Source organism: Balaenoptera physalus, assembly GCF_965194825.1.
Source record: "Balaenoptera physalus genome assembly, chromosome: 6".
NCBI classification, from domain to species: domain Eukaryota; kingdom Metazoa; phylum Chordata; class Mammalia; order Artiodactyla; family Balaenopteridae; genus Balaenoptera; species Balaenoptera physalus.
The window spans coordinates 14,713,118-14,738,523 of NC_138885.1; the positions used below are offsets into that span (position 1 = coordinate 14,713,118).

The window sequence follows — 25,406 nt, forward strand, 5'->3', positions numbered from 1 at the left end:
CTTCACTGGCAGTGAAGTGAGCTGAGCCTTTACATTAGGAGAAAAATCAGAATGGTATGACTGCAGTTCATTACTGAAATAGGTAACTGATGAACTGAAAAGACAAAGGCATTGTTAAATGAAATGTCATTATTAGAGGTGCTCATGTTTAACAAATGTACTGTAAGTTAATTCAGTAGTGTTTTCTATAAAGTTCTTCACTGAATGTTCACTGCTCATTTTTACTATCTCTGCATACCTAACATCTCCTTATACATGTTTTAAAGGAAACAATGTCAACTCCCAATCACAGGGAGTAATTAAACCTAGGTCACGACCATCTTCTGAGCGCAGGTGCTTGTGGCACTGTCACTGAAGACCCTGACCAGATGCAATTGCATTTCTGTTGCTAGATTTACATGCGATCTGCTAGGATGTAAATAATGCCAAAAAAAAAAAAAAAAGCACGCAATCATTTTGGAGAAGACGAGAGATGTTTTCAGCTTAAAGAGAAACAAAAGCAATGAAACCCCTTTGGCATCTGTGCAAAACTGTTTGCTTGGCTCTGGAGGTGATAAAAATAATTTATGAAGCTCTAGATTTTTAGCAAGAGGAAATGACCTCAGCTTTTGGCCATCTGATGCAGTTAGCGAAGCCTCTCTCTACTACTTTTATGGATTTCCTTGAGCTGCATATTCTGTGACCTGTATTTCAGATTTATTGGCAGATACATAAGCCACATTTAGTAATATAAAATGCGGTGAATGCATCAAACAACTCAGCAGGGACCAACTGACAGCCAGCGAGAGGCGGCCTCTTCGAAGAAGTCACTCCGAATCGGATACCTGTTTATGCATCTGTCCAACCAGGCTCTGAATTTTTGTTTGAAATAAAGACATTATTTCCAAACAAAAGAGTCTCCAGCCAAACACACAATATATTGGGTGACAGGAAGAGGGTGTATGGCCAACTTTAAAATCTCAGCAAACCCTCAGGATTTTGAGTGTGAACACTCTTGGCTTCCAGTTGGAGGGGCAGCATGACTTCTCAGCAGGAAGAAGGGGGCCCCTGCATATTGTGTTTGGTTCTAAGCAAGACAATAGAGTGGCATTTTGATGAGGGAGATGCAGACTGACCAATAATGTCTGTTGGTAAATATCAGTACTTACTGCCCTGATTAAGAGAAGAAAAGGATCTGGGAGGAAATGGGTATCAAATAGGGCTGTACACCCAGCACTTCCACAAGAGCTGGAAGAATTTTTGTAAAATCTATACTCCCATCTCTGGTGCATTAAAAGGCAGGGCCCAAGGTGGCAAAGTGGAAAGACAACCAGTGAGGCAGTCAGGAGGCCCGATTGCTGGCTGAGCTTCCTGGGTATCATCTTGGGTAACTCATACCCTCTCTCTGGAGCTCACAGTGGGACTCCTGGCATCCCTTCTGGCACAACATTCCTTAATTCTGTAAACAGTGGGGTCCAAATGATTGATGTAAGATCACAGGATGCAGGGGACACCTCGACCAGCAGTGAATTACTTGGGAAGATTCAGGCATTGGCATAAACCCAAGCAGAAAAAGGACGGACACGTGGTTTCACGGGGAACTTTTAACTCACCTTCTTGTGACTGTTACATTTTGCTGTTAACTATTCCCTTGTACAGATAGCCTTGTGGAACCCAGATAACTCTCCCCCAAAACACCTTCCAGGTGAATTCACCCTATGCTGGCCTCTCCATTCTCTGAAAATAGACCACTCTTAGTACCACTTAATACTGCCCATATGAACAAGTAAGCAGAATGATTGAAGGCTCAAGTCCTAGAGTCAGATGGCCCAAGTTTAAGATCTTGACCTTGGGCAAGTCTCCTAACCTCTCTGAGCCCCACTTTCCTCTTTTGTAAAACAGGGATGGCAATAATACTGTTTGTTTAATGAGTTATTGTGGTGATGAAATGAGTTCCAATTTGTACAGCACTTAGCACGAAGCATGACAGAGTAAAATTCTCAATCAGTACTAGGTACTATTATTATTAACATTATTATTATTACTCTCTTTCATGCCTTTTCTTAACAAGTGAGCAGTTCGTTAAAGGCAGAATCACTGCAAACACATATTATTTGTGTTCCCTAGAGTGCTGGGCTCCCATTATGTTTTCAGAAAGTAAGTATTGATGGATAAAGTCCTGTTTAAAGGTGGGGAAAGGAGATGAAGCATAAGAGCAATAGAATAAAAGTACCTGGGCTCCTGTTGCTTGAAGAGCGGTTCTAATGATGGCTGCCATTATTACACACTCACCTCATGCCAGACGCTTTACATAAGTTATCTCCAATCACTCCTCTGCGAGACCTGTATTATTTTCCCTGTTTCACAGAAACAAAAGTTGAAGTTCAGAGAAGGTAAAAGACATATTCAGAAGGGATACATCATGGAAGTGAAGGGATGGGCTTGAAGCCCAGGTCAGTCAGCTGCCGATGTCCCATCTCTGTCATATAGCCCCTTCCACCACAAAATACTGTCCAATCAGACAGATACTCAACTTCCGAATGTGCCACACAGCTGCTGCATGGTGGGAAGGAATTAGAGACGAGGTCGCCATAGAAGCCCTCAATGCTGAGTCACAGAGCAAAATGTATGGCGGGCAGTGTGAAAGCTGAAAGTTGAGTCAGCCTTCAAAAATGCACAGTATGGAAAAAAAGGTGCAGAGCATAGTCGTGTGGGGATTACACCACAGCAATTATCATCACCAGGGTTCTCTTTGAACCCTAACAATGGTGACTTAAAGACAAGGTGATAAATAATTCAAACATTGAACATGAATATTAAACAACAATAATATGATAACTCGTTACTTGGAAATAACAGTCATGCCCTATACTTACAAAGCTCCTCTAAAATGTTCATTGCCATTAAGTTAAGGGTACTCAGATGAGGGAATTCACACGGGTAAAGTTGGGACATGACCTGAGGAGAAAAAGGAGATTCGGAGAGGCAGGCAAGACCTTCCATAAAATCCCAACTGGAAGTGTCAGTGCAGGTTGTGGCTTGGACTGGGGCCAGTGGAGAAACATGTGGTCCATGCAGGACATGTTGGGGACCATATTTACAGGAAGGACGCGGTATCAGGAATGTCTTTTGTCTGATTAAAAATATCTGGTCTCTCCAAGCAACCATTTCCAGATCTGAAAGTTGTCTACCCTTCAGAAATGTTTCATCCTAGACCTGAGTTATCCGCATTGTTTACCCAAATGCCAGGTAGAAATGCTCGGGGTGTTAAAACCGAGAGCACAGGAATCCATTTGCCTTGGGGACACTTTCTTAAGGTGCTTCACGGCAAAGGAGTCCAGAGTTCCGCTTGCAAATTTAATAAGAGTTGAGGCAAGAACCACCTTTAATAATTCAAAGCTAAAATTAGACAGGCACCTGAAAATTTCAGGTAACAGAAACAAAAATGAGGGGGACTTTGTTTATTTAAATTATGAGGATAATTGCCTCAATTCTCCAATTCCCCTCACTCGGATAGACTTGGCTTGACTGTACCAGTATCCATGGTGACTCATCTAATAAGTAAACTGCATTAGCTCTGCTACTAGCAGAGAGGAAAGGAAAAGGTTTTGAAATCTATCTTTTGTGGCTTCCTTCCAGAGCAAGGGATTTCATTATATCCCGAAGACATGAGGCAGTTCAAAGAGATTTGAAATATGGAATGAGAAGTGGAGGAGGAGAAGTTTGGGCTTATACACTTGCTTTTTAGTTTTGTTTTTATATATGAAGAAACAGAGACTCTAGGGGGAGGCTTTATTCTTCAGGTCCAGGATTTTATTTTTAGTTTGTTCTGTGGTTGGTATCTTTCCAAAGAGTTCACCTACACAAGGAAGCTTTCACGTTTACCCTTATGTACATAATTTCAAATAAGGATGACAGGGGATCCTGTAAAAAAAATACACATGCATGATTTTATATTCCATGGCTGGAATGAACTTTGATGGAACAAACGCATAATGGTACCTGTTTATTAAACCCAGACAGTGTGGAATGATAATAGAAATCATTCCAAAAGAGGCGCCGCCATATCCTTCCAACAGCAGAACAATAACTTGCTTTGCCTCCATCTACTTCTGAAAACCATTTTATGATTACAAGCATGTAAGCTATTCTAATTATTACTGTAAATAATTAATCATTTCCTCTACAATCACTTATTAATTAGCTGTCATAACACTGTTGTGAATTAGGAGGAAGACAAGAATTCGATATTCAGTTATTAACACCTAATTAAAATATGCATTGATTTCCATATGTTGTTTGTAGCTGTGCTTCCTCACACTTGATCACAGAATTTCTCTACCAAGGAACACCTTCCATTTGCTTAGCGACATCGCCACCTGTTGTTGGGAAGTGGAAAATATCCTTTTCTGTTTTTTCACAGAAACAATAGCTTGATCCTTACCTCAGCTTTTATTTGGAATTGAAAAAGTTTGATCCACAGTGTTTTCTTCCTGAAATATTTTTCTAGACTTTACTTGCCCCACTACTGACTAAAGTATTCTACTGACTAATTTAAATAGCATCATCTAAGTGGCAAAGTAAGTGAACCCACTAACAAATTACAGTGAAATATTCAAACTACGCCAATGCAGGTAAAGTAAAAGAGCGAGAATTAGCTAGTTAACTAATTAGGTTACATAAAGTCATTACGGAGGGAAATTTAAGATTGATCACCAAATCACCTACAGATTTACTTTATACTAACTCATCTTTTTTTTATATATATATTTTTATTTTTGGCTGCATTGGGTCTTTGTTGCTGCGCGTGGGCTTTCTCTAATTATGGCGAGCAGGGGCTACTCTTTGTTGTGGTGCGCGGGCTTCTCGTTGCAGTGGCTTCTCCTGTTGAGGAGCACGGGCTCTAAGTGCATGGGCCTCAGCAGTTGTGGCTCGCGGGCTCTAGAGCGCAGGCTCAGTAGTTTTGGCGCGCGGACTTAGTTGCTCCGCGGCATGTGGGATCTTCCCAGACCAGGGCTCGAACCCGTGTCCCTTGCATTGGCAGGTGGATTCTTAACCACTGCGCCACCAGGGAAGTCCTAACTCATCTTAATAATAAGAGCTCACATTCATTGATTGCTGAGTGCCCATCGCTATTCATTCTTGCAACAATCCACTGATGGAGACACTGTTATTGTGCCCATTTTACAAATAAGGAAACTGAGACACTGGGGAAGTAAAGTAATTTGTTGATGCAGGGTGAGCTACATAATTCGCAGGGTCCAGTGCAAAATGAAAACATGGGGTTTCTTGTTTCAAAAGCAGGAAAAAAGTGCCATTAAAGGTACAAAAATATATAGCTTTATCCATTCTCCCCCATCTCTCTCTCTCAACTTATGATTTTTGTATTTGCTATTTAATGCCATTCTAAGCAAAGAAAAATTTAATTTTAAGTTATTAGTATGAACTTTACCATTCATTTTTATATGGTGCGATGCCAGTTTTAAATGCAAATATTTAACTCATATGCAAAAGAACCAAAACTACACAATTCATTATTTTGCAGTTTATACCTGTAGTATGTATTTTGCTCTTACCAGAACAGTGGAAAGGCTTCACAGAACTAACTCAGCTGTTCTGATTCCACTTGATCCGTGCATGTTCTGCCAGCACTCTCTACCTTTGGCTTGCTGATGAGTGAGGAAGGACTGAAGGGAAAAGGGATTATAATCCTTTTTCCTTCTATGACATTATTTGCAGTGCAAGTGGTTGGCTAATACAGAGGAATAATATAAGAAAGGATGTGGTAGGGCTCCCTGTCATTTGTGTTTCTTAGACCGTCACTGCCTTCTTTCCACGTTCAAAGCAAGTTCTGGTTCAAAGGGAAAGTCAGTCACAGACATAACACACTTACCTTGTCGCACTCGGGGTCTCACTGAACTCCCACGTAGGCGGGTCCACCAGAGCTATGTGCTTACGAGGCACTGTGAACTCTCTAAGGGGATGAGCTGGCAGGGAACGGCGGACACCCACACTCTCTCATCTCCTCTACCCACACGTGTGCTCCAACGTCTGGTCCAACTTCACTGACAAAACGTAAGGTCAAAGATGAAACTATCAAGAATTCCAAGAGAGTGACAGCAGAGTGTTAAACCAAGGGTGAGGCTCCCTGCACGTGGCGTCCTGAGAGACTGTACAGGTCACACACCCACGAAGCAGTCGCCGAGATGACGGACACATGAAGAACCCAGGCCATCCAAGTCCAGAGCTCGTGCTCTGAGCTGCCATGCTCTGCTGCCCCTCAGATGGCACTCAGAGGCACCGCCAAAAGGTTCTGCTTTATGTCCATTGTTCGTAGAATAAAAATAAAGACGATGGCAGCTAGAAGGCCTTAGAAGTACAACCTCCTCATTGTAGAGACAAGGGACACAAAGCCTGAAGAGCCAGGATGACAGCCCTGATTCCCGAAGCCAGACCTCCTCATTCAAATTGTCGAAACGAATGCAGTATCTCCTTCCCCCTCTCTACTCCTCCCCCAGCCCTCCCTTCCTTCGGGGACCCACTTCTTTCCTAGGCCCCAGCCATCCCGTTCAGCCCCTGCACCAGGCCCAGAGAAGGGCACATAGGCAGGTCTGGCAAAGCCCCATCCTTCACAAGGACCACGTTCCAGCTGTGGGGAAAGAGACACCCTCTTCCTCCGGGATCTTGAGACAAGTAAACCATGAAATGATGGAGCATCCAGTGGCCAAACTGTCGCCATGTAGAGAGGACTGTGGGAGACCGAGGTCAACGCGGAGGAAAGCAGAGCTAAGAGACGCAGAGAGAGACAAGTCCCCATGTGTGTACAGCTTTGGGCGTCTTGGTTGAGTCTCCAGTTACATCAATGAGCTAATAAATCCCCCTTTTATTCTCAGGCAAGTTTGAATCAGGTTTCTGTCTCTTGCAACAAGGAGATCTCACCTAAGACAATTGAAGATACAGATTTGAGGATCATCACATACACACAATCATTGAAACATGATGCGAGTGCAGGGAAAGAGGTCCAAAGACGAAGCTCTAAGGAAGCTCATGTAAGGAGAGAGCAAAGGAAAAGAAGCCAGCAAAGGAGACCGGGGGAGCCATAGGGGAGTTTTCAAGAGACTCATTACAGGAGAAAATGTCCACCAGGCAGGAGTTAAAAAAAAGAAAGTATGCGCAAGGCCAAGTAAGACAATTTAATCAAGATGAGGATTGGAGAGTCTAGGGACCTGGCAATTAGGACAGTGGAGACTCCCACCAGGAGCTCCTTGGATGGTGGGAAACAAGGCCAGGGGACTGGGGGTTAAAGAGTGAATGGAAAAACGTTGTGTCAACATTGGTAGGTTGGATCCGCATATTGATGACTACTTACTTCCTCCTGAGACACAACTAAAATGGGAAGAAAAAAAAAAAAAACCAGCTTAACCTGCAAAAACAATGAACACAAGAGAGACCACAGTGGATGAAATTTGATGACTGCAGATGAGAAAAGTGATGACATTTTGGGAAGTGGGAAAACAGACAGAGGACTAGTATCTGGCTTCACAAAAGAGAGGAAGAGAGACCCTCTCCGAGCCCACTTGGGTTAATGGTGGGGAGTGATTTACCACCGGGAACCCTGAAAACCACAGGGCTGAGGCACCCGGCAGCTTGGAGAGCAGGAGTTAGGCTCCAGGCTGATACAGGAAGGTTGTTTGAAGCCTCTACCAGAGCAATTGTCCCTAATTTCCTCAGTCATTTATAGCTGGGTCACTGATTCCCTGATTCCCACAAGAAACCAGAGAATTAATCTTTGGAGACAGTGAAACCCAGGAACCCCTAGCAGAGAGGGGTCATGGATGAGGCTCTGTGCCCCAAACCGAGGGATTAGTGTGGTTCACGGCTCAAGCCCCCTCCTGTCTCCTGTCCTTTACCGGGACACCAGTAGTCAGGTGTGTATGCCCCAACCAAGACACTGAAAGAGCTCTCCAGGCACAACGCAGAGTACAAACAGTGGTGGTTTGTACTGGGGTGCTTTAGCTAGACAGGAACTACACTTAGTAGAATCCCCTTCCCTGTGTGCTTCTGGGGTAGGGTGACAAGAGGGGTCAGTGTGAAGTGTGGAAAGAAGAAAAGGGAAGCAGCCTCTGTTACGCTCTGAATGAGGCACCACTGCAGCCCCTGCACGCTGTCACTGATCTGCTGGCTCACCCCGCTGCAGGGCAGCCCCTGCAGCCCCACAGATCTCCAGCCCCACAGATCGCCTCCAGCTTCTCCGAATTCTTGGTCATGCACATACGCGGCTCTATGGTGAAATGCTCCAGCTTCTTTGGTAGGTCACCTGCATCACTGAGGTTGAGGTGGCCAGAGCCTCCATCACAGACACCCCACCCCCTTTCCCAGCTTACAGAGGAGGTTAGGGAGATGAAGGAAGAAGTCCTCGAGTCAAAGCTGCCTAGAAGAGTCCCAAGTACCCCTCCTGGGCTCAGTCACTGGAGCAGGAAAGCGTGGCCCTGAGGTCAGTAGCAAACTGCACTCACTGCAATGGGAGATCTGAGAGGTGCGTTCTCAAGGGCGCCACAAAGGTGTCATCAGCCAGTAGGGTAGTGGGGAGACCTGTGGTTTTCCTTCTTCCTGCACTCTGTATTGGTTTCCTAGGGCTGCCATAACAAAGTATGAAAAGTGAGGTGGCTTAAAGTAACAGAAGTTCATTGTCTCACAGCTCTGGAGGCTAGAAGTCCAAATCAAGGTGTCAGCAAGGCCGTGCTCCCTTTGAAACCTGTAGGGGAATCCTTCCTTGCCTCTTCCTACTTCCGGCGGTTTGCTGGCCATCTGAGACATTTCCTGGCGTGCAGCTGCATAACTGTATATGGTTGGATTTGAGAATTTGTTTTAACTTTAGCTTCACTTCTTTATGTTTCAGGTTTTAATGCTTCCATCCATAAAATGAGAGAATTGTGTTAGCTTTTTAAAAGGATTAACACCAACAGCGACAACAACAAAAACGCTCCATTTTTCGACAAAAAGTCTGGGTTCCTTCTCTTCGCCAAGCACAGTCCTAAGCCTAAGGACATTCCAGTCAACATCACAGGCACCCACTCTGCAGCTTCATGAAGTTTACAGTAAAGAGAGAAAGAGAGTCAAAAATATTCAGAATAAATAAACTGTGGTACATACATACAGTGAAATGCTACAAAATGCTAGTAAAATAAAATACTATTACACACGCCAATCTGGGTGCATCTTACAGCCACAATGGGGAGCATCTGTAAGAAGTTCAAGAATAGGAAAACTAGCCTACGGTGATAAAAGCTAAGAAAGAGAATCATTTATGGGAGAGGAGAGCACAGCCTTCTGGGATGTTAGAAATGTTGTATGCTTAACCTGGCTGGTGGCTCCTTGGATTTAGACATATGTAAAAATTCTTCAAGATTGGCCGCTTCGTTGGGTGTATGTTATACCCCAATACAATGTTAACAAATGTCCCCATATAGAGTTAATCATTTGCAATAAGTGCTACCAAGGAAAACTAGTGTCCTACAAGAGCACCTGATCTGATCTGGGGGGTGGGGTCCAGGATGGCTTTCCCAAGGAAGTCAGAAGTAGAAAAGAGGGGTTCACAGAGGTGAACCTGCAGGAGGTGCTGAGGGGAGAACAGCTTGACCTCTGGAAGACGGGAAAGGGCGCCAGGGAGGCTAGAGCCACAAGAGGGAGTGTGTGAGGCAAGCATGAGGAGGCGGGCTCGGGCCAGAGCCGGCAGCTACTTGCAGCCCGTGTTAAGGTGTTGCACTCAGCTCTGGGACCTATGGAGGGGCTTGCAAGGAGAGACACATCATAGATGACTTAGAAAACAGTGGATGTTCAATTCAGGTACTTTTTCTACTGGCTGAGTTGACAACTGAGGATCTCTCTATAGCAATACTTTATTGTTCAGTTTGCATTTAGGGGGATGCCCTCATTTCATAGAGACCCCCCCCTCATTTAATATAACTTCTCTCCCACTTTTCCTGCCCATTCTTTACAAGACAACAGTCCCGCTGAGTAAGTCTCTGACATACATACAGGACCATGCATGCACGCCTCTCCCACCTCCTTTATCTTAATTCATTTTTAGAATAAATGTAAATAAATGACAGAAGACTGAAGTTGCTATTTTAGTTTTGTCTTTCATCAAGTTCTAATTCCTCCTTCGACATTATCTGCGCATCTTCTGCATTTGTTCTTTGGATGCTCATTCATCTGCATCGGCTGTAGATTATTCTCTGCCCTGGTAATTTTAAGTACCTAATAAACTTCCACCAACTCTTTGTATCATTTGAAAGAAAGTTTATTGCTCTTTAACCCTTTTTAGAAATTACCATAAAGCTAACTGGACTCAAATCCCCATCCTATCACTGATGACACATAAAACAGTGTTTTTCATATCTCAAGTCCAAAATCGTGTTACCTGTTGTAGACAGTTTTAGTGGAAGAAGTTGCAAAAGTATATATATATAGAAATGTTAATTCTGCTCTAGCTGACATATTCAGAATTTTTGGTATTCAACCCAAGCTTTGCATTTGCTTTGCAATTTTCAAAATGCAGAGCCTTACGCTCTCTTTCAAAGGCTCTGGTATCATCCAGAAGCAATTATGAAGAAAAACGAAATTACCTTTCGTCATTCTATCTTCTCCCGGCCTTGGAAACGCAGACTGACAATGAGCTGACAATTACATGCAATCCACTTTCAGTTAATTTCACCATAAATTGAGGCTGAGGACTGCTGACAAATAAAATATATTATTCGTCTGAAAACATTCTCTTTGGGGCTCCAGATCTCCAATCTAGTTCATTAGTGGTCACGATCAAACTAAGTTGAGAATTGATTTATGCAATAGTTATCCTTCTGCAATAATTAATTCGGAAAATAATACTTTGGTGGAGATTTGAAAAGAAGCAGTTTCTAAGGCTCTGATAAAATAGAAAACTTTTAAAATAATTATGAGGCAGTGTCCCTAAGGGAGGAGATATGCATTGCTCTCTTGCCTATTTCCACAAGTCACTAGACTTAAATCACAGTCAGAGATAGCTCCTTGAACCTCAATTCAGTTCATCTAACCACTTTTGGTATGTACTACGTGCTAGGCACATACAATGCATACAGCTAAGTCTTGGAGTATCACAGAAATGGAACATCCTCAATGAGTGTACTATTAACTGTCCTAATAAATGTTGTAATAGACAGAAGAGCAAAGTGTTTGGCAGTCATAGAGGATTCAGGGATTAATTCTGCTTGAATCATTGGGGGATGCTTCATGGGAGACAGTGGTATTGGAACAGGTCCTAGGACAATGGGTACATTTTTAATTGGCTGAGATGAAGCACTGTGGGCTGGAGGGAATGCAAGTTCAGTTCCAGGCAGAGGGAACAGTATAAACAATTGCAAAGAACCAGGACGATTCCAGGCGGGTTCTGAGAAGAGGTAAGAAATCTAGGGTAGCTGCGTGAGGTTAGGAGAGGAGGACATACTGGGACGAGATTGTGAAGGGGAAACAAAATCCTCAGACTATTTCTAATAAATGGGTTTTTGTATCAGGGGGCTGCATTGTTCACATGATAAATCCGGTGGCGGTGTCATGGGATGAAAGAGTACTGGAAGGTATTGTAATTGTTCTGCCGAGAGGCAATAAAAAATTGTGGGAGACGAAAATACAGATGCAAGGAACAGAATCTGGGAGTAATCTAGTTCATCCCCTTAGAAGTCGAGGCACAGTGAGGTCTGAGGTTGGAAGGATCCTGTGGGCGTTGAAGTCATGGAGGCTGTGAGCCAAAGATGGTGAGGAAAATAAACTATGAATTAAATGCTGAAGTGTTAAAGGAGGGTGGGCATATCTTGGAAGGTGATAGAGGAGGATGATATTTCTTCACTGTTTGGCTCATTTATTCATTTGAAAAACCTGTCATTGAAAACCTACTCCACTGGGCATCGGGAATACAGACACCAACAAAACACATTAAGTCACCAGCTTTGATCAAAGAGGAAACTTATTGTCTTCAGGCAGAGGAAGGTTTCAAGGTTAGTTAGAAATTTAACTGAGCATATTTTTATACCCAACAGGTTCTACTACAAAGGAAGCAAGGAAGAATGGACGTCATAGGTGACTAGCAAGTACATTTTGCATGTTTATGTATATTTTTATTCTATTCCCCTGGTTGATTAAAATCTTACTGGAGTACAGAATTCTAGGTTAAAAATAATTTTTCATTAGAATTTTGAATGTGTTCCTCCGTTTTATTCTAGCTTCCAGTGCTACTGTTGCAAAATCATGCCATTCTAATTCTCATTTCTCTGTGACCTGGTCTTTCTCTCTGTAAAATCTTGGCATCTTCTCTTCATCACTAGTGTTGTGAAATGTCATTATACTGTGCTTTGGTGTGAATCACTTTTCCATTCATTATGCATGGCATTTGGAGGGTCTTTCTAATCTGGACACTCCTTTATTATATCTTTGAAAATCGCCTCCCCTACTGTCTTCTATTATGATGTCTGACCTCCTGGACATTTCCTTTGCTCTATCTTCCAACTCTTCTACTGATTTTTAATCAGCTATCTTTTTTTAATTTCCAAGGGCTCCCTTTCATATGTGAATTATTATTAATTATAATTAGTAAATATCTATAATTGTAATTATATAAGTACAGCATACAAGGCTGTGAAGTGAGGTTTTTAAAAAAATTTGGAGTTTTGGCTGAGGCTTAAAACCTAGAATGTAATGTACCCCCATATTCCAAAGAAAGATGCTAGACCATTCATATAAGACTCACTATGAGATTGTGAAACAGGTCCTGTGCCCTTAGCCTACCTTCCACCTCTATGCATAAATGAAGAGAAAGCAAGAAAGAGGAAAGGAGGGAGGGAGGGAGAGAGACAGAGAGAGAGAGACAGAAAGAAGGAAGGAAGGAAGGAGGGAAGGAGGGAGGGAGGGAAAAAGAAAGGCTGGAGACTCTTCAAAGTGAGTCAAGATTTTTTTAAAGAATTATACGTGGGAGTGGGAACATTTAAAGTGGATGCTTCTCTCTACCCCTCAGGCCCAGCAAAGGGAGGCTTCTCAACACACACTCAGGACCCTGGGATTCTCTGCCATGGGTAGAGACTAACATCTTGGGCCCCAGCCAGCTTCTGCTGAGCTGCAGACACCTGTAGGTCTGCTCTATGCTGCAACCTGGGCAGTCGGGCAAAGTGTGGGAAGAGAGTGATTTGGGGGAGAACTAGACCCATGTCCTCTGGACTTAGGGGGTCTGATGGGTGGCGGGTGGAGAGATTAGTGCCTTCTAATCACCTGAGGCTACCTGGTAATACCTGTGTAGAACAAAGAAGAGACTAGAGTGGGAATAGTCTATGAACTTTCATAGTTGGATTGGATGGAGATTCACGAGTTCCAGGAACTAAGTGGAAAACCAGGAAGGTAAGAGAGAGCTTGAAAGGACCCCCCACCTGACAGTTATGCACTAGCAGAATGAGCTTTCTTCAGGAGCACATGGAAGGAGAACAGAGGGAACTGCATGAGATTGAGATGTCAGCAGCATGGTGCTTCCCCCAGTGAAGTGTGGGGAGAACAGAGCAAGGTCAAAAGTCCCACGAGACAGTTGGCAAAAAAATTACTACAACGGCATGCTCACCAGAAAGGATCAGCTTGGGACACCTGTCACACAGAGGCATCAATGACAGGCACAATAGCCCAATCAAATACAATTTTCCTCTTCTAATTCCGGTTCCCCTTGGGCATGACACTGGGAAGGGCAGAAGCATCAGTGAGTGAATGTGGGAAGAAGTGGGGTGAGAGCGCTAAAAGAATAGTCCATGAACCCCTGCTTCCATTTTGCAGAACTCCAGGTCAGATTCAAGCTAGGAAGGGGGAGAAGGTACGAACTGGATGAAAGACTGAAGACTAGATTAGACTGGACTTTTTAATACCTGACAAGGAGACGATTTTAACCTTCCAAAGTGCCCATAAGAGCCTTAGAATCTGCACAAGATCTGATCCAGATGGGGGGGCGGGGAAAGGAACTCTAACAGAGCAACTTTAAAGAAGGTGGGTGGGAGGAAAACCAGGTTTCTTCCTGTTTGCAGCTTATCAAGTATAACCCGTTTACTGACCTGGTTATAATAGCTTTTTTTGGTTTCCTCTTCCATTTTCTTCCATTCTTTTTGTCCTTGTGGAGTCATACTTTCGCTATCATACTATCTGGATATCAGGACAGAAAGAAGATGGACACGTGTCTAGTCTAGTCCCTTTTTTAACCACAAATCAATGCAACTGCATTTTTTTTTTACACCAAGAGCTCTTTTTCCAAGAATGACTAAGTTGACCTACTGATATTTGAAATGAGAAATCAATAGATGATAGGACAGTCCCAAATTCCCATGTAAATATTGGGTGTATTTCACTTACGTAAGCTTACTCAAGAGAACAGTTATAACTGTGGTCCGTCTGAGCTCTTTTCTCTGAAAGGATAATCACTGTCACATCTGCCACCTGGTGGCCATTCTGATGCACACATTATGCTAATATTCCACACCTGGCCCACACCTTTTCATCCATCCACCCATCCATCCATCATCCATCCATACATCCATGGTGCACTTGTTCGAGGCAGGCTCTGGGCATGAAGATAAACAGAAAACACACAGCCCTTGTCCTTCCTTGAGGAGCTGACAATCTAACGGGGAGAAAAACATGCATTTTTTAGGGAGATTTGTAAGAGCTGAGGCACTAAGTTTCAAGTCTGTACTTTCAACTTTTTTTTTTTTCTCAACTGGCTTCTTCCCTGAAATTTAATAAAAGATATTCCAGTCCCTGCTGTCTTTTAAAAAAGCCAAAGAAATAAACTCTCCATCAATCACCTACCCCTAACCATCTTATTTCTTTCCTTCAATTCATAACCAAGCTTCTCCACAGAGGAGTCTACATCCTCTGTCCCCTCTTTCTTGCCGCTAATTCACTTTAAAGTTTTTCTTTATTTCATTTTTAATATATTTTACTATAAATAGTTAAAATATGCAGAAAATAAGAATAATAAAATTGCCCATGTATTTATCACCCACCTTTATCAAATATTGACATTATATCATATTTGCCTCAGATCTTCTTTCCCCAGGAAATAAAACATTACAGACAGAATAGATGATCTCTGACCCTCCTTCCCACTCCTTTCCCTGCTCCATTTCCCCCCACCCCGAGAGAATCACAGCCATGAGCATAATTCCCAGGCAGGCTTTCACACTTTTACTACATATTTATGTATCCATAAGCATTGACTAATATTATTTTGAATGTTTGTTAACTTAGCAAATCCTTATGAATGTTGCTTTTCTTAAAAATTCAACTTTGGGGCTTCCCTGGTGGTGCAGTGGTTGAGAATCTGCCTGCCAATGCAGGGGACACGCGTTCGAGCCCTGGTCTGGGAAGATCCCACACGTCGCGGAGCAAATGGGCCCGTGAGCCACAACTACTGAGCCTGCGCGTCTGGAGCCTGTGCTCCGCAATAAGAGGCCGTGACAGTGAGAGGCCCGCGCACTGCTATGAAGAGTGGCCCCCGCTTGCCACAACTAAAGAAAGCCCTCGCACAGAAACGAAGACCCAACACACCCAAAAATAAATTAATTAATTAATAAAAAAAAAAGAAATTCAGCTTTGTATGTTTCACAATTAACCATTTTCAAACACATAACTCTAGTTCATTTTCACCACTGGATATTAAACCATTGTATGAAGATATCCCAAATTATATATATCCATTCTTCGTTTGATGAATATTTAGGTCATTGTATTTTTCTATCTCAAACAATGCTTGCCATGAACAATCTCATGCACACCTTCTTGTCCACATGTGTAGTTCTTGAAAAGAGGACCCTCTGTCCTGCAACTGGAAAGTGAGGAGGAAATTCCCTGCCCTGTTCTGGAAAGTGAGGAGGAAACTCCCCAGGCGTTTTCTCTATTGAGGGTCTTTGCCGGTCCATCACATCCTCTACTCTCAACAAGAAATGTCACTACCCCAAGCCCTGGATTCAGTCCTTTATCCACACAGCCTGAGAACAGAAGTGACTTACCTTCCAAGTTGATCCCACCTTGTGATGAGTCCAATTTTGAGGATGCAGAACTGCAACAAGATGATTTTTTTCTCTCTACTAATTTAATTCTGATTTCTTTTTCTCTTACTTTTATTGCTATTAAGAAATGGTTCAAAAAAGAAGCCTGTTAGAATTAAAATTTTTAGGATGTTGTTTTCTAATTTTAGATTATTTAAATGCCAATCTTATAAGCTGACGACTTCCATGTCATTCTGTTTGCAGGTAGAGTAAATAGAGCAGTTTTGTTGTCTTAACAAATCCAATCAAATAATCCAGAAACACTGCAGCAATCATTTGTCTTTGCCAAGAAATGTGAAGGGTCTTAGGAGAACATTTCAGAAATCTACAACATAATTGTAAATCCTACTAGTAAATTATTTCCATTTTATTTCATTTCAAGATAACGAAATCATAATATGTCTTTATTTAAGACTATTTAAGAAGTCTCTCCTACTGATCCAGCAAAACATCATTGTTTGGTCTCTCTTCTAAAGTAATTTTGGATTTTTTTTCATTTAGCTTCACACAGAAACTTGATGGAACTGTGGTTCCTTGGATAACGTTACATACATGCAGTTTATTTAGAAATACATTTCCTGAGTCAACTGTTTCCTCCCCTACCATTTCCAGACGGTGTAAGGGCTGGGTTTAGGCTGTTGCTGTTTACTGACTCCCCATAACAGGGACAGTAGTAGGAGTTTTACATGAGCAATCTTGTCACTGGGGGACATTTGAAACCCAAAGTCCATTTCTGTAAACCAAGGGCTGAACTGACTCCAGGGATACAATGGACATGCTTATGAAATTCTTTGTCTTCAAGCTCTCTGATGGCTGTCCTTGCGCTTAGGTGAAATCCGAGCACCTTGGGGGTGGCCCGCAAGGTCCCGCGTGGGCGGGGCCCCTCCACCTCCCGCTCTCTGAACTCCAGCCCCTCAGGCTCCCCCAGCTCCTCCCCGCTCTGCCCGCGCACATGCCTCAGCCCCAGACGCTCTCCCCTATGGTGTCTCTTACTCCACCCCAGGTCTTAAATGGATATCCTTGGAGAAAATCTCACGGACTTCCCACTCAAGACCATTCTTCCTGGTCCTCCTTCTCATCCCACCTTTCAGCCCGCCATGAAGGGCACTTATTTCACCTGCAATCCTGTAGTTTGGATGTGATTATTTTTTGACTGTGCACGTTCATCTCACAGCTCCATGTTGTTCACTTACTGTATCCAGTGTTTTTCCGTCAGAGGTTTGGGGGTGTTTGTGGCATCTGGAGAGACGATTCTTCCTTGTGTGGTGCATTAGTCGGACTATGCTGTGATGATGATGGTCGCAAACAACCGCCAAATCTCAGTGCTCGCGCTGATATCCCACTCGTGGGGCTGGCTGGGCTGGGTTTGGCTGGGCTTCGTCTCAGGTCTGCTGCCTTCTCTGTTTCTCACTGAAGGACCCAAGCAGAGGGAGCCATGGCTGCCTGGGTACGTGCCCGTAACTGTTGGAATGAACAGAAGGGCTCTTAGCATTCCCCACCCAGAACTGGCACAGTCTCATATCTTCCCTCATTCCTCCAGCCAGAGCAATTCTTATGACTCAAGTTCAATACAGGACACTTGACATCCGCAATGGCTGGGTGCTAGATTGTTGGTAATGACTCTCAGTCACTGTGAAAACTGCAAATGCCCCTTGGGTGCTGAATCACACCTCCCACCCCCACTGAGAACGCTTCTCAGTGCCTGGCACACAGTAGGCACTCAATGGATATTTGGTAACAAATTAACTTTGCCAAATTACCCTCCAAAACCCTTGCAAAACCTTAATGATGGGGGAGTGTTATGGCATTAATGTCCTCAAAACATTAATTATTTCTTCCATGCAAAGGTTATAGCTAACGTGAGGCTGAGAATTTTTTTCATATATACAGTGACAATTTCTTTGAGTAATTCTCTATTCAAGTCTTTGGCTCATTTTTCCATTAAACTTTTCTTCCTCATTTGCAAGAGCTCTTGTCACTGGTAATGAATATTTTTCCAGTTTGCCTTTTAAATGTTTTAATGAGTTTTTGACAGGCAGACATTGCTAATATTTATATAGCCTCATCTCTTACCCTTTTCTTTCCTGGCCTGCTGCAGTGAACGTTTTTACAGGCAACATGATGTTGCACCAAAAGGACATACTCTAATGTATTTACCCATTCCCTTTTCATGGGCTATTTACAGAGTTTCCAGGTTTTTCTCTCATAAATGACATCATGATGAAGATCTTTGTACATAAGTCCTAAAAATGGAAGTATCATGTCCAAGGATATGTTGTAAGTTCTTGATACAGTTTGCCAAATTACCATTGATACCCTACTTTCCAGGTCCCACACCCCAGAACTTGCCACCCCAGGATCGACACTCCAGATTCTCACATCCTAGGCACCTGTATCCCAGGTCTTGCTGATGGACCTTTACTGGCCAGCTTTGTATAGCGGCAAGCAAGGCGAGAGGGGTAAGAGTGGGTCTGGAGGGGCAAAGAGAGGTTGTCCAGAACACCCTAGATGCTCCTTCTGCCTGGAAGGAGATCTTCCCATGGCACCTTCTTAAGATTTGGGTCTCCCTTCAAATGGCACCTGAAAGCCCTATACGGACCCCTTCATCTAAAAGATGTACATGATGACAGATCTAAAAGAGCCTCTGACTCCAAATATTCCCTATCACATTACACTGTTTCTTTTCTGTGAAGAACACTTATTTGTATCCAATACTATCTTATTAATTTACATGTTTAATTTCTGTCAGTAATCATCTTGTCTGGTTCGCTAACTGCAGTATCTCCAGCACCAGGAACGAGTCTTTGGCACAGAGAGAGTGGTTGTCAAATTGGCCGCTCATCGAAATCACCTGTGAAGCTTTAAAAATCCACTTGCGTCCCCAATCGTTTTACCAAGAAAATGTTAGATATCATTTTCTGCAGGAGATACGGAATGTAAGAGATGTTCTCAAGCACTTATTCATTGCTGTGTAGCTGGATCCCCGTCAAGTCCTTTCTAGTGTAGTGAATAGAGTGTGGTTGTGAAAATTATGGAAATTGTTGGAATTCTTTAATAAAACTACCACGTTTGGGAAAATGCACTAGAAGAACTCATCCAAGTGTGTGTGTTTCCGTGTGTGTGTGTGTGTGCTGGGCTGTGTCCAGAAGCAGAGGAGGGTTAGGTTTGCTTGTATCGTCTGTGCCTCTATTTTTTACTATAGAAATGTGACATGCTAAATACCGGGTAGTGTGTTGTAAAATTTTACTGCATGAGAATAGATCAGCATACAACTAAGAATTTTCAGGAAGAACTCACTTAACTTAAAGACTCTTAGTTTGTTTAGGAATCTTAAATTTCGTATGCCACTGTAATCTATAAAGAAACATAATAATAATGTAGTCACTGTAGTTACTGTGTTGCCCAGGTACATATACCTGTATTGTTTTATAGATAAACAATATATTCCAAGGGGAAAAATTCAGTATTCATGCTTCTTCCCAGATCAATTAAACCAGAATCTCTGGGGGTAGAACTCAAGGCACTGGTACCTTTTAAAACTCCCTTGGTGATTCCAAGGTGCAGCCAAGTTTGAGAGCCACTGACGTAAAAGGAACTCAGGAGTATCTGTTGGATGGATGGATGGATGATGGAAGGATAAAAGGACACTGTGAATCAGAAATTTGGGGCTCTAGTCCCAGCACTGCCAATAACATGCTATGTGCCCTAAATTGTGTCACTCTACTTTTCTAAACACCCATAGTTGCCGTCTAAATTCCTGCTTCGAGACTTTACAATTCCCCTTCTTGGTTACAGTAAGAGCCCTGGAGTGGAAGAGCTGGGAGAAACGTGAGGACAGAATGATTGAGGCTTTGTAAAACTGTCACCCAGGATAAAGGTGATCCTAACAGGAAGCTCTTTACTATAGCAACCTTTTACCTGGAAAAGGAAGGTATCTGTGGAGTTCCCGAGAATACTGCTCTTAGAAGAACATCACACATCTCTGTACTGGATGTGCAGAGGAGGGACAGACTGATCCTTAATCCCCAAATGCCCCACTAGGGAGATAAAATGTGGGTATGGGCGCCCTGGGCCAGAAGAAGGGGAGAGGTGCATTTATCTGAGTCCTTGCAAAGCTCCTCTTCTGATATTATCTGTTTGAGGTCTTCTCTAAGGCAAACCTGGGCTACTCAAACTTTCTTTCTTTCTTTTTTTTTTAAATTGTTTTTCTTGTGATGAGATGCTCTTTCTTTTCTTCTTTTTTTTTATGTTTATTTTATTTATTTATTTATTTATTTATTTTTGGCTGTATTGGGTCTTAGTTGTGGCACGCGGGATCTCTGTTGCGATGCACGAGCTCTTTGTTGCAGTGCGCGGGCTTCTCTCTGGTTGTGGTGCGTGGGCTCCAGAGCGCGTGGGCTCCGTCGTGGCACGCGGGCTCAGTAGTTTCGGCGCAGGGGCTTAGTTGCCCCGTGGCATGTGGGATCTTAGTCCCCTGACCAGGGATCGAACCTGCGTCCCCTGCATTGGGAGGTGGATTCTTAACCACTGGACCACCAGGGAAGTCCCTACTCAAGCTTTCTTTTTTTTTTTTTTTTCTTTTTTTCTTATTTTTTATTGGGGTATAGTTGCTTTACACTGCTGTGTTAGTTTCTACTGTACAGCAAAGTGAATCAGCTGTACATATACATATATCCCCTCTTTTTTGGATTTCCTTCCCATTTAGGTCACCACAGAGCACTGAGTAGAGTTCTGTGTGCTATACAGTAGGTTCTCATTAGTTATCTATTTTATACATAGTAGTGTATATATGTCACTTCTAATCTCCCAATTCATCCCACCTCCCCTGGTATCCATACATCTGTTCCTTACCTCTGTGTCTCTATTTCTGCTTCACAAATAAGTTCATCTGTATCATTTTTCTAGATTCCACATATAAGTGATATTATACTATATTTTTCTCTTTCTGACTTACTTCACTCTGTATGACAGTCTCTAGGTCCATCCACATCTCTGCAAATTGCACGATTTCATTCCTTTTTATGGCCGAGTAATATTCCACTGTATATATGTACCACATCTTCTTTATCCATTCCTCTGTTGATGGACATTAAGGTTGCTTCCATGTCCTGGCTATTGTAAATAGTGCTGCAATGAACATTGGGGTCCTACTCAAGCTTTCTTGATTGTTGCCATGGCTATTTTGCTGGATTCTTTTTTTTTTAAATATAAATTTACTTATTTATTTATTTTTTTATTTTTGGCTGTGTTGGGTCTTCATTGCTGTGCACGGGCTTTCTCTAGTTGTGGCGAGCAGGGGCTACTCTTCGTTGCAGTGTGCAGGCTTTTCATTGCGGTGGCTTCTCTTGTTGCAGAGCACAGGCTCTAGGTGCATGGACTTCAGTAGTTGTGGTGCGCAGGCTTCAGTAGTTGTGGTGCACAGGCTCTAGAGCATAGGCTCAGTAGTTCTGGTGCACAGGCTTAGTTGCTCTGTGGCATGTGGGATCTTCCCAGACCAGGGCTCGAACACGTGTCCCCTACATTGGCAGGAGGATTCTTAACCACTGCACCACCAGGGAAGACCCCTTGCTGGATCTTTAAAAAAAAAAAAAAAGGCATGTTGCCACCCTGACTCTGCTACTGTCACCCTACATAGACGGGATGGTTTCTTACTGGGAAAAATAGCTGCTCGTGTTTATTTAAAACATTGCAAAGTCATTTACAACAGGGAAGTCCAGTGTGGCCTACCTGAGTCCTATTATTCTCCAGGTCCTATTCCCCAAGCTACTTTAAATACAGCTATTTAGGCTTGCTGCTATGTGAGATTGTGCTACCCGTTCCCTAGGCATCAACACCTGTCTGGTCATTCAACAATGGCTACAAATTATCCACCTTTAGTCCCCCTCATCCTATACCATCTCAGGGAAGGACAATTTTAAGATTACAAAGATAACACATCTGGGAAGTTATGAGAGTGGGCACCTTAGACACTGAGTTTCACTGGCTTCACAACGGGTGAGAGCAAAATATCACACAACACAGTCAAGAGAGTTCTCATAGCACCTTAATTTGCATATTCAAATTTCTCAAATTACTGCTAAATACTGTTAGCAATATTTACCAACTACATTTTAAAAGGAAACGGTCATTCTTAGGATGCTTCCAACAATTTGTATACTCTGGTTCCAGAGAAATTTCTGTTCTGTCAGGATAAACTCCAGGAGGAGTACAAAAGGCACAAAGAATTTCTTCAAGGACAAACATTAACTGAGTACCTACTTTTTAAGATGCTGGGGATGCAGAGAGGCACACACACACAACCTCTTTGATCTCAAGGGGCTCAAAGCCTCACCCTCTTCGCTCTGCCCCCTCCCGCCCCACCCTACACACTCACAGAGGGAAGGATCTTTCCTACAGAAAAGTTTTCACATGTCACCTCTTTCTTCATCGCTTAAAAAAAAAGGCTGGAGAAGCCCATTATGGAGCGGGTGCGAGGGGCTTGTGGCTAGGGACACAACTCCTTTATATAGCTGCCATCCTCTGGGACAGACAAGGGGTGCTTCAGGTAAATGTAGCTAAAATGACGTCAATACCGGAGTCGCGTTCTCAGAGACGACCTTCTCCTCAGGAAGAACGTGAAACTGGGGATGGTGGGGGTGAGTTCCCGGCTCGGACACTGGGGAGGCAGCGAGCTGAAGAATCCTTCTTCGGGTACTCGGTTCCCTGGACCGTATATCAAGAAGTTTGCCCAAGTGCTTGTTAATCAGGGGACACCCCGATTCTGAGCCACAGCCAGCCGCGTCTGAATCGCCAAGCTCATCGGTGCTCAAGCCTTGACCCGGAAGCAAGCGGGCTCGCGGAGAGGACCGAACCCACTTGGGGCATCTGATGCCCGTGAGAAGCAGAGACGGGAACCAGGATGCAAAATTTCCCCAAGATAGAGGAATAATCCCTTTCATAAAGCACCTCGAGGAAAATGCAGAGCCCCGGCGCGAAGCTCCGCAGAATCTGGACCTCGGCAGGCGGCCTGGACTGCAGCTCGCGCGCCAGATCGGGTCCGGACCTCTCCCGGGGCTCCTTTCGCGCATGCGTAGTCGCGCAGCGCTCCCTTCCCAATGCGCATGCTCCGCCGGGCCGGGGCGCTCCCGGCCGGCGGCGGCGGCGGCGGCGGCGGCAGCGGCGGCGGGAGGAAGTTACCGCTTTGCACTCCACCCCGGTAGCAGCTTCGGGGCCGGGGACAGCTTCCTCCGGACGCTCCGCGGGCTTCGCTACCGCCGCACGGCGGTCCGACGGGATCATGGGGTTGCCCAAGGGGCCGGAAGGCCAGGGTCTCCCGGAGGTAAGGAACCCCCCCTCCCTACCTGACACGTCCGGGTTTCCGAAAGAGGGCCGAGCCCACGGGGCCGGCTGCGGTTAGGGCACCCCGCCCCCTCTCTCAGGTGTGTCCACCGCCGGGAGCACCGGCCCTGCCCGCTGGGGGCCGAGCAAGTGTGGGCGTGGGCGGGGACGAACTTCATCCGGTGCCGGGTCTCCCGGGACGGAGGGAGCCTTCCCAGCCCAATACCTGCGCCGACGCAGCCCCAGGCCCCGCGGGGCCCGGGGTCCCACGTCTCCGGCTTCCCCCGGCATTACCCCGCGATCCCCGGCGCCGCTCGGCTCGCCGCGAGGACAGGGGGTGCTGCGCCCAGTAGTCACGAGACGCGCGCTGGGACGGTCCTGGCTCGGGTTGTGCAAAGGGCGGTGACCTTGTGGCTCCGGCCGCCGCCTCCCCGGGCCCACGGGGTCCTGGCGGCCGGCGCCCGCCGCCTTCGTATCGGGAGGGAATGCCGCCCTGCGTTTGTCCCCACGCCCCGCCGGGCCGGCGGGAGGAAGTTTGGGAGCCGTGCAGAGTGGCCGGGCGGAAACGGTCGCTGTATCTCCAGAAGGGAGGTGTTTGTTATTAAGTACTCACTTGGTCCTGAGGAACAGGATGATCAACGGTTTCTGGATTTACACACACATTACCTGGGAGGAGAGGAAAAGTGCATTTCCTTTTGGCTGCAAATATCACTTAGCTAGGTGCTTTGCATCTGTCCTCTATTCCAGTTGATTTACCCCAAAGCTAGTCTAGTTTACTAGGTTCTTGAAAGAAATGGAATCCACGCTGCACCTCTGTCCCCTTTCTAGAGTTCTGAAACAGGCATTTGTCAGAGGGACCGATTCCTTGACATGGTGCGTGGTCCCTTCACACTTAGCTGCCTATGGTCAGTCTTGCTTCTTTGCCCCTCTCCCCGCATCCGCATCCTGAGTTGTTAAATCCCACTAGTACCACTAATTGAGGGATCACTGTTCTGTGCATAAAAGCTGGAGGTGTAGTAATGGAAGGACAGACTTAAGCTGTCAGTGTGTGCTCCCAGAATGCAAATCCATTTTGTTATCTCCAGAAAACCTAGCAAGTTTTCTGACGTTTTCATTGTCCCACTGTACTACCAGTAGGGTCCTTCTAAAATAAAAAGCAACTTGCTCCTGTTGGTCCTTTGCTTAACCTTTCACTGTCAGGAGACTGGGTCTAATTTGTCACTTTTCCACGTTCCTGGCAATTAGGAGGCAAACAGGGTGAACATAATAATCCAATTATTATCACTTCGTTCAAAGACCAGTACATATGAATACGTCATTAAGCTGTCAGTAGTCTGGTTAATTCATTAAATTCAATTTTGTAAGCCCTTTATTGTATGTACGTGAAGGATAGAGATATAGTTAGACGTGGCTCTGCCTTCCAGCTTACGTGAACTACAGTGTCAGACAACTGATAATTTAGTGTGCCTGGTTTAAGAGCTCACAGCATTCATCTTTATCAGAATTTCAGTTTTAACAATGGGATGTATTACCCAGCCTGGTGACTTTTTATGGCTTAAAGAGAGGATATTCTTTCATTCCCTGCATATTAGCCAGTGACCCTTTTGCATTTAGTTCTAGTGTTAATCTGTGAATTGAATTTGGAGTCCTATCAACATTCTCCATTCATTGTCTCGTGCTAAAAAGTTACTTCGCGGGGTGCATTGCAAAAGTACACTTCTCCATTCGTGGGATAAGTGGATGGGAAGCACGGGCCAGGCACCTGCCATGGTGTGGGCAGTGGGAGCTCATTAGGTGCAAGCTGAGGCAAGGATACCCCTCCCCAGATGTCTTGTCCTCTTCTTGGAAGTGTTTTCACGATACATGACTGAACGAATGAAGGGTTCCTGTTTTACATCCCGGGAGTTTTAAGCAAATACTTATATCATCCCATTTTCCTTTTCTATTCTATTTTTATGAACCATAACTATTCTTTATTTTCTCTTCTCTTTGTGTCTCTTGACT

At 44.3% G+C, this 25,406-nt stretch overlaps 1 protein-coding gene and 1 long non-coding RNA gene across 8 annotated transcripts in view; one reads left to right on the forward strand and one right to left on the reverse strand.

The window, feature by feature from the left end:
* Positions 1-22,721, reverse strand: part of LOC309662772 — a 33,026-nt gene extending 10,305 nt beyond the window's left edge. The window contains exons 1-5 of one of the 6 annotated variants that reach the window (XR_014264940.1): positions 20,937-22,374; positions 16,047-17,546; positions 14,094-14,181; positions 5,873-9,055; positions 2,213-4,358 (exon numbers count right to left, since the gene is read on the reverse strand). This is a non-coding gene — a long non-coding RNA (uncharacterized lncRNA). Of the gene's footprint in view, positions 1-2,212; positions 4,359-5,872; positions 9,056-10,049; positions 17,547-20,936 lie in introns of those variants that run through there. The other 5 variants (XR_014264939.1, XR_014264941.1, XR_014264942.1 and 2 more) reach the window with 5 other exon arrangements.
* A 202-nt stretch (positions 22,722-22,923) lies between these two features.
* The window catches only part of CCDC93 (CCC complex scaffolding subunit CCDC93), an 88,991-nt gene continuing 86,508 nt past the window's right edge, over positions 22,924-25,406 (forward strand). For both annotated transcript variants that reach the window (XM_082465835.1, XM_082465836.1), the window contains exon 1: positions 22,924-23,403. In XM_082465835.1, coding sequence (XP_082321961.1) covers positions 23,041-23,403 — 363 coding nt within the window. In that variant the 5' untranslated portion in view covers positions 22,924-23,040. The remainder of the gene's footprint in view (positions 23,404-25,406) is intronic.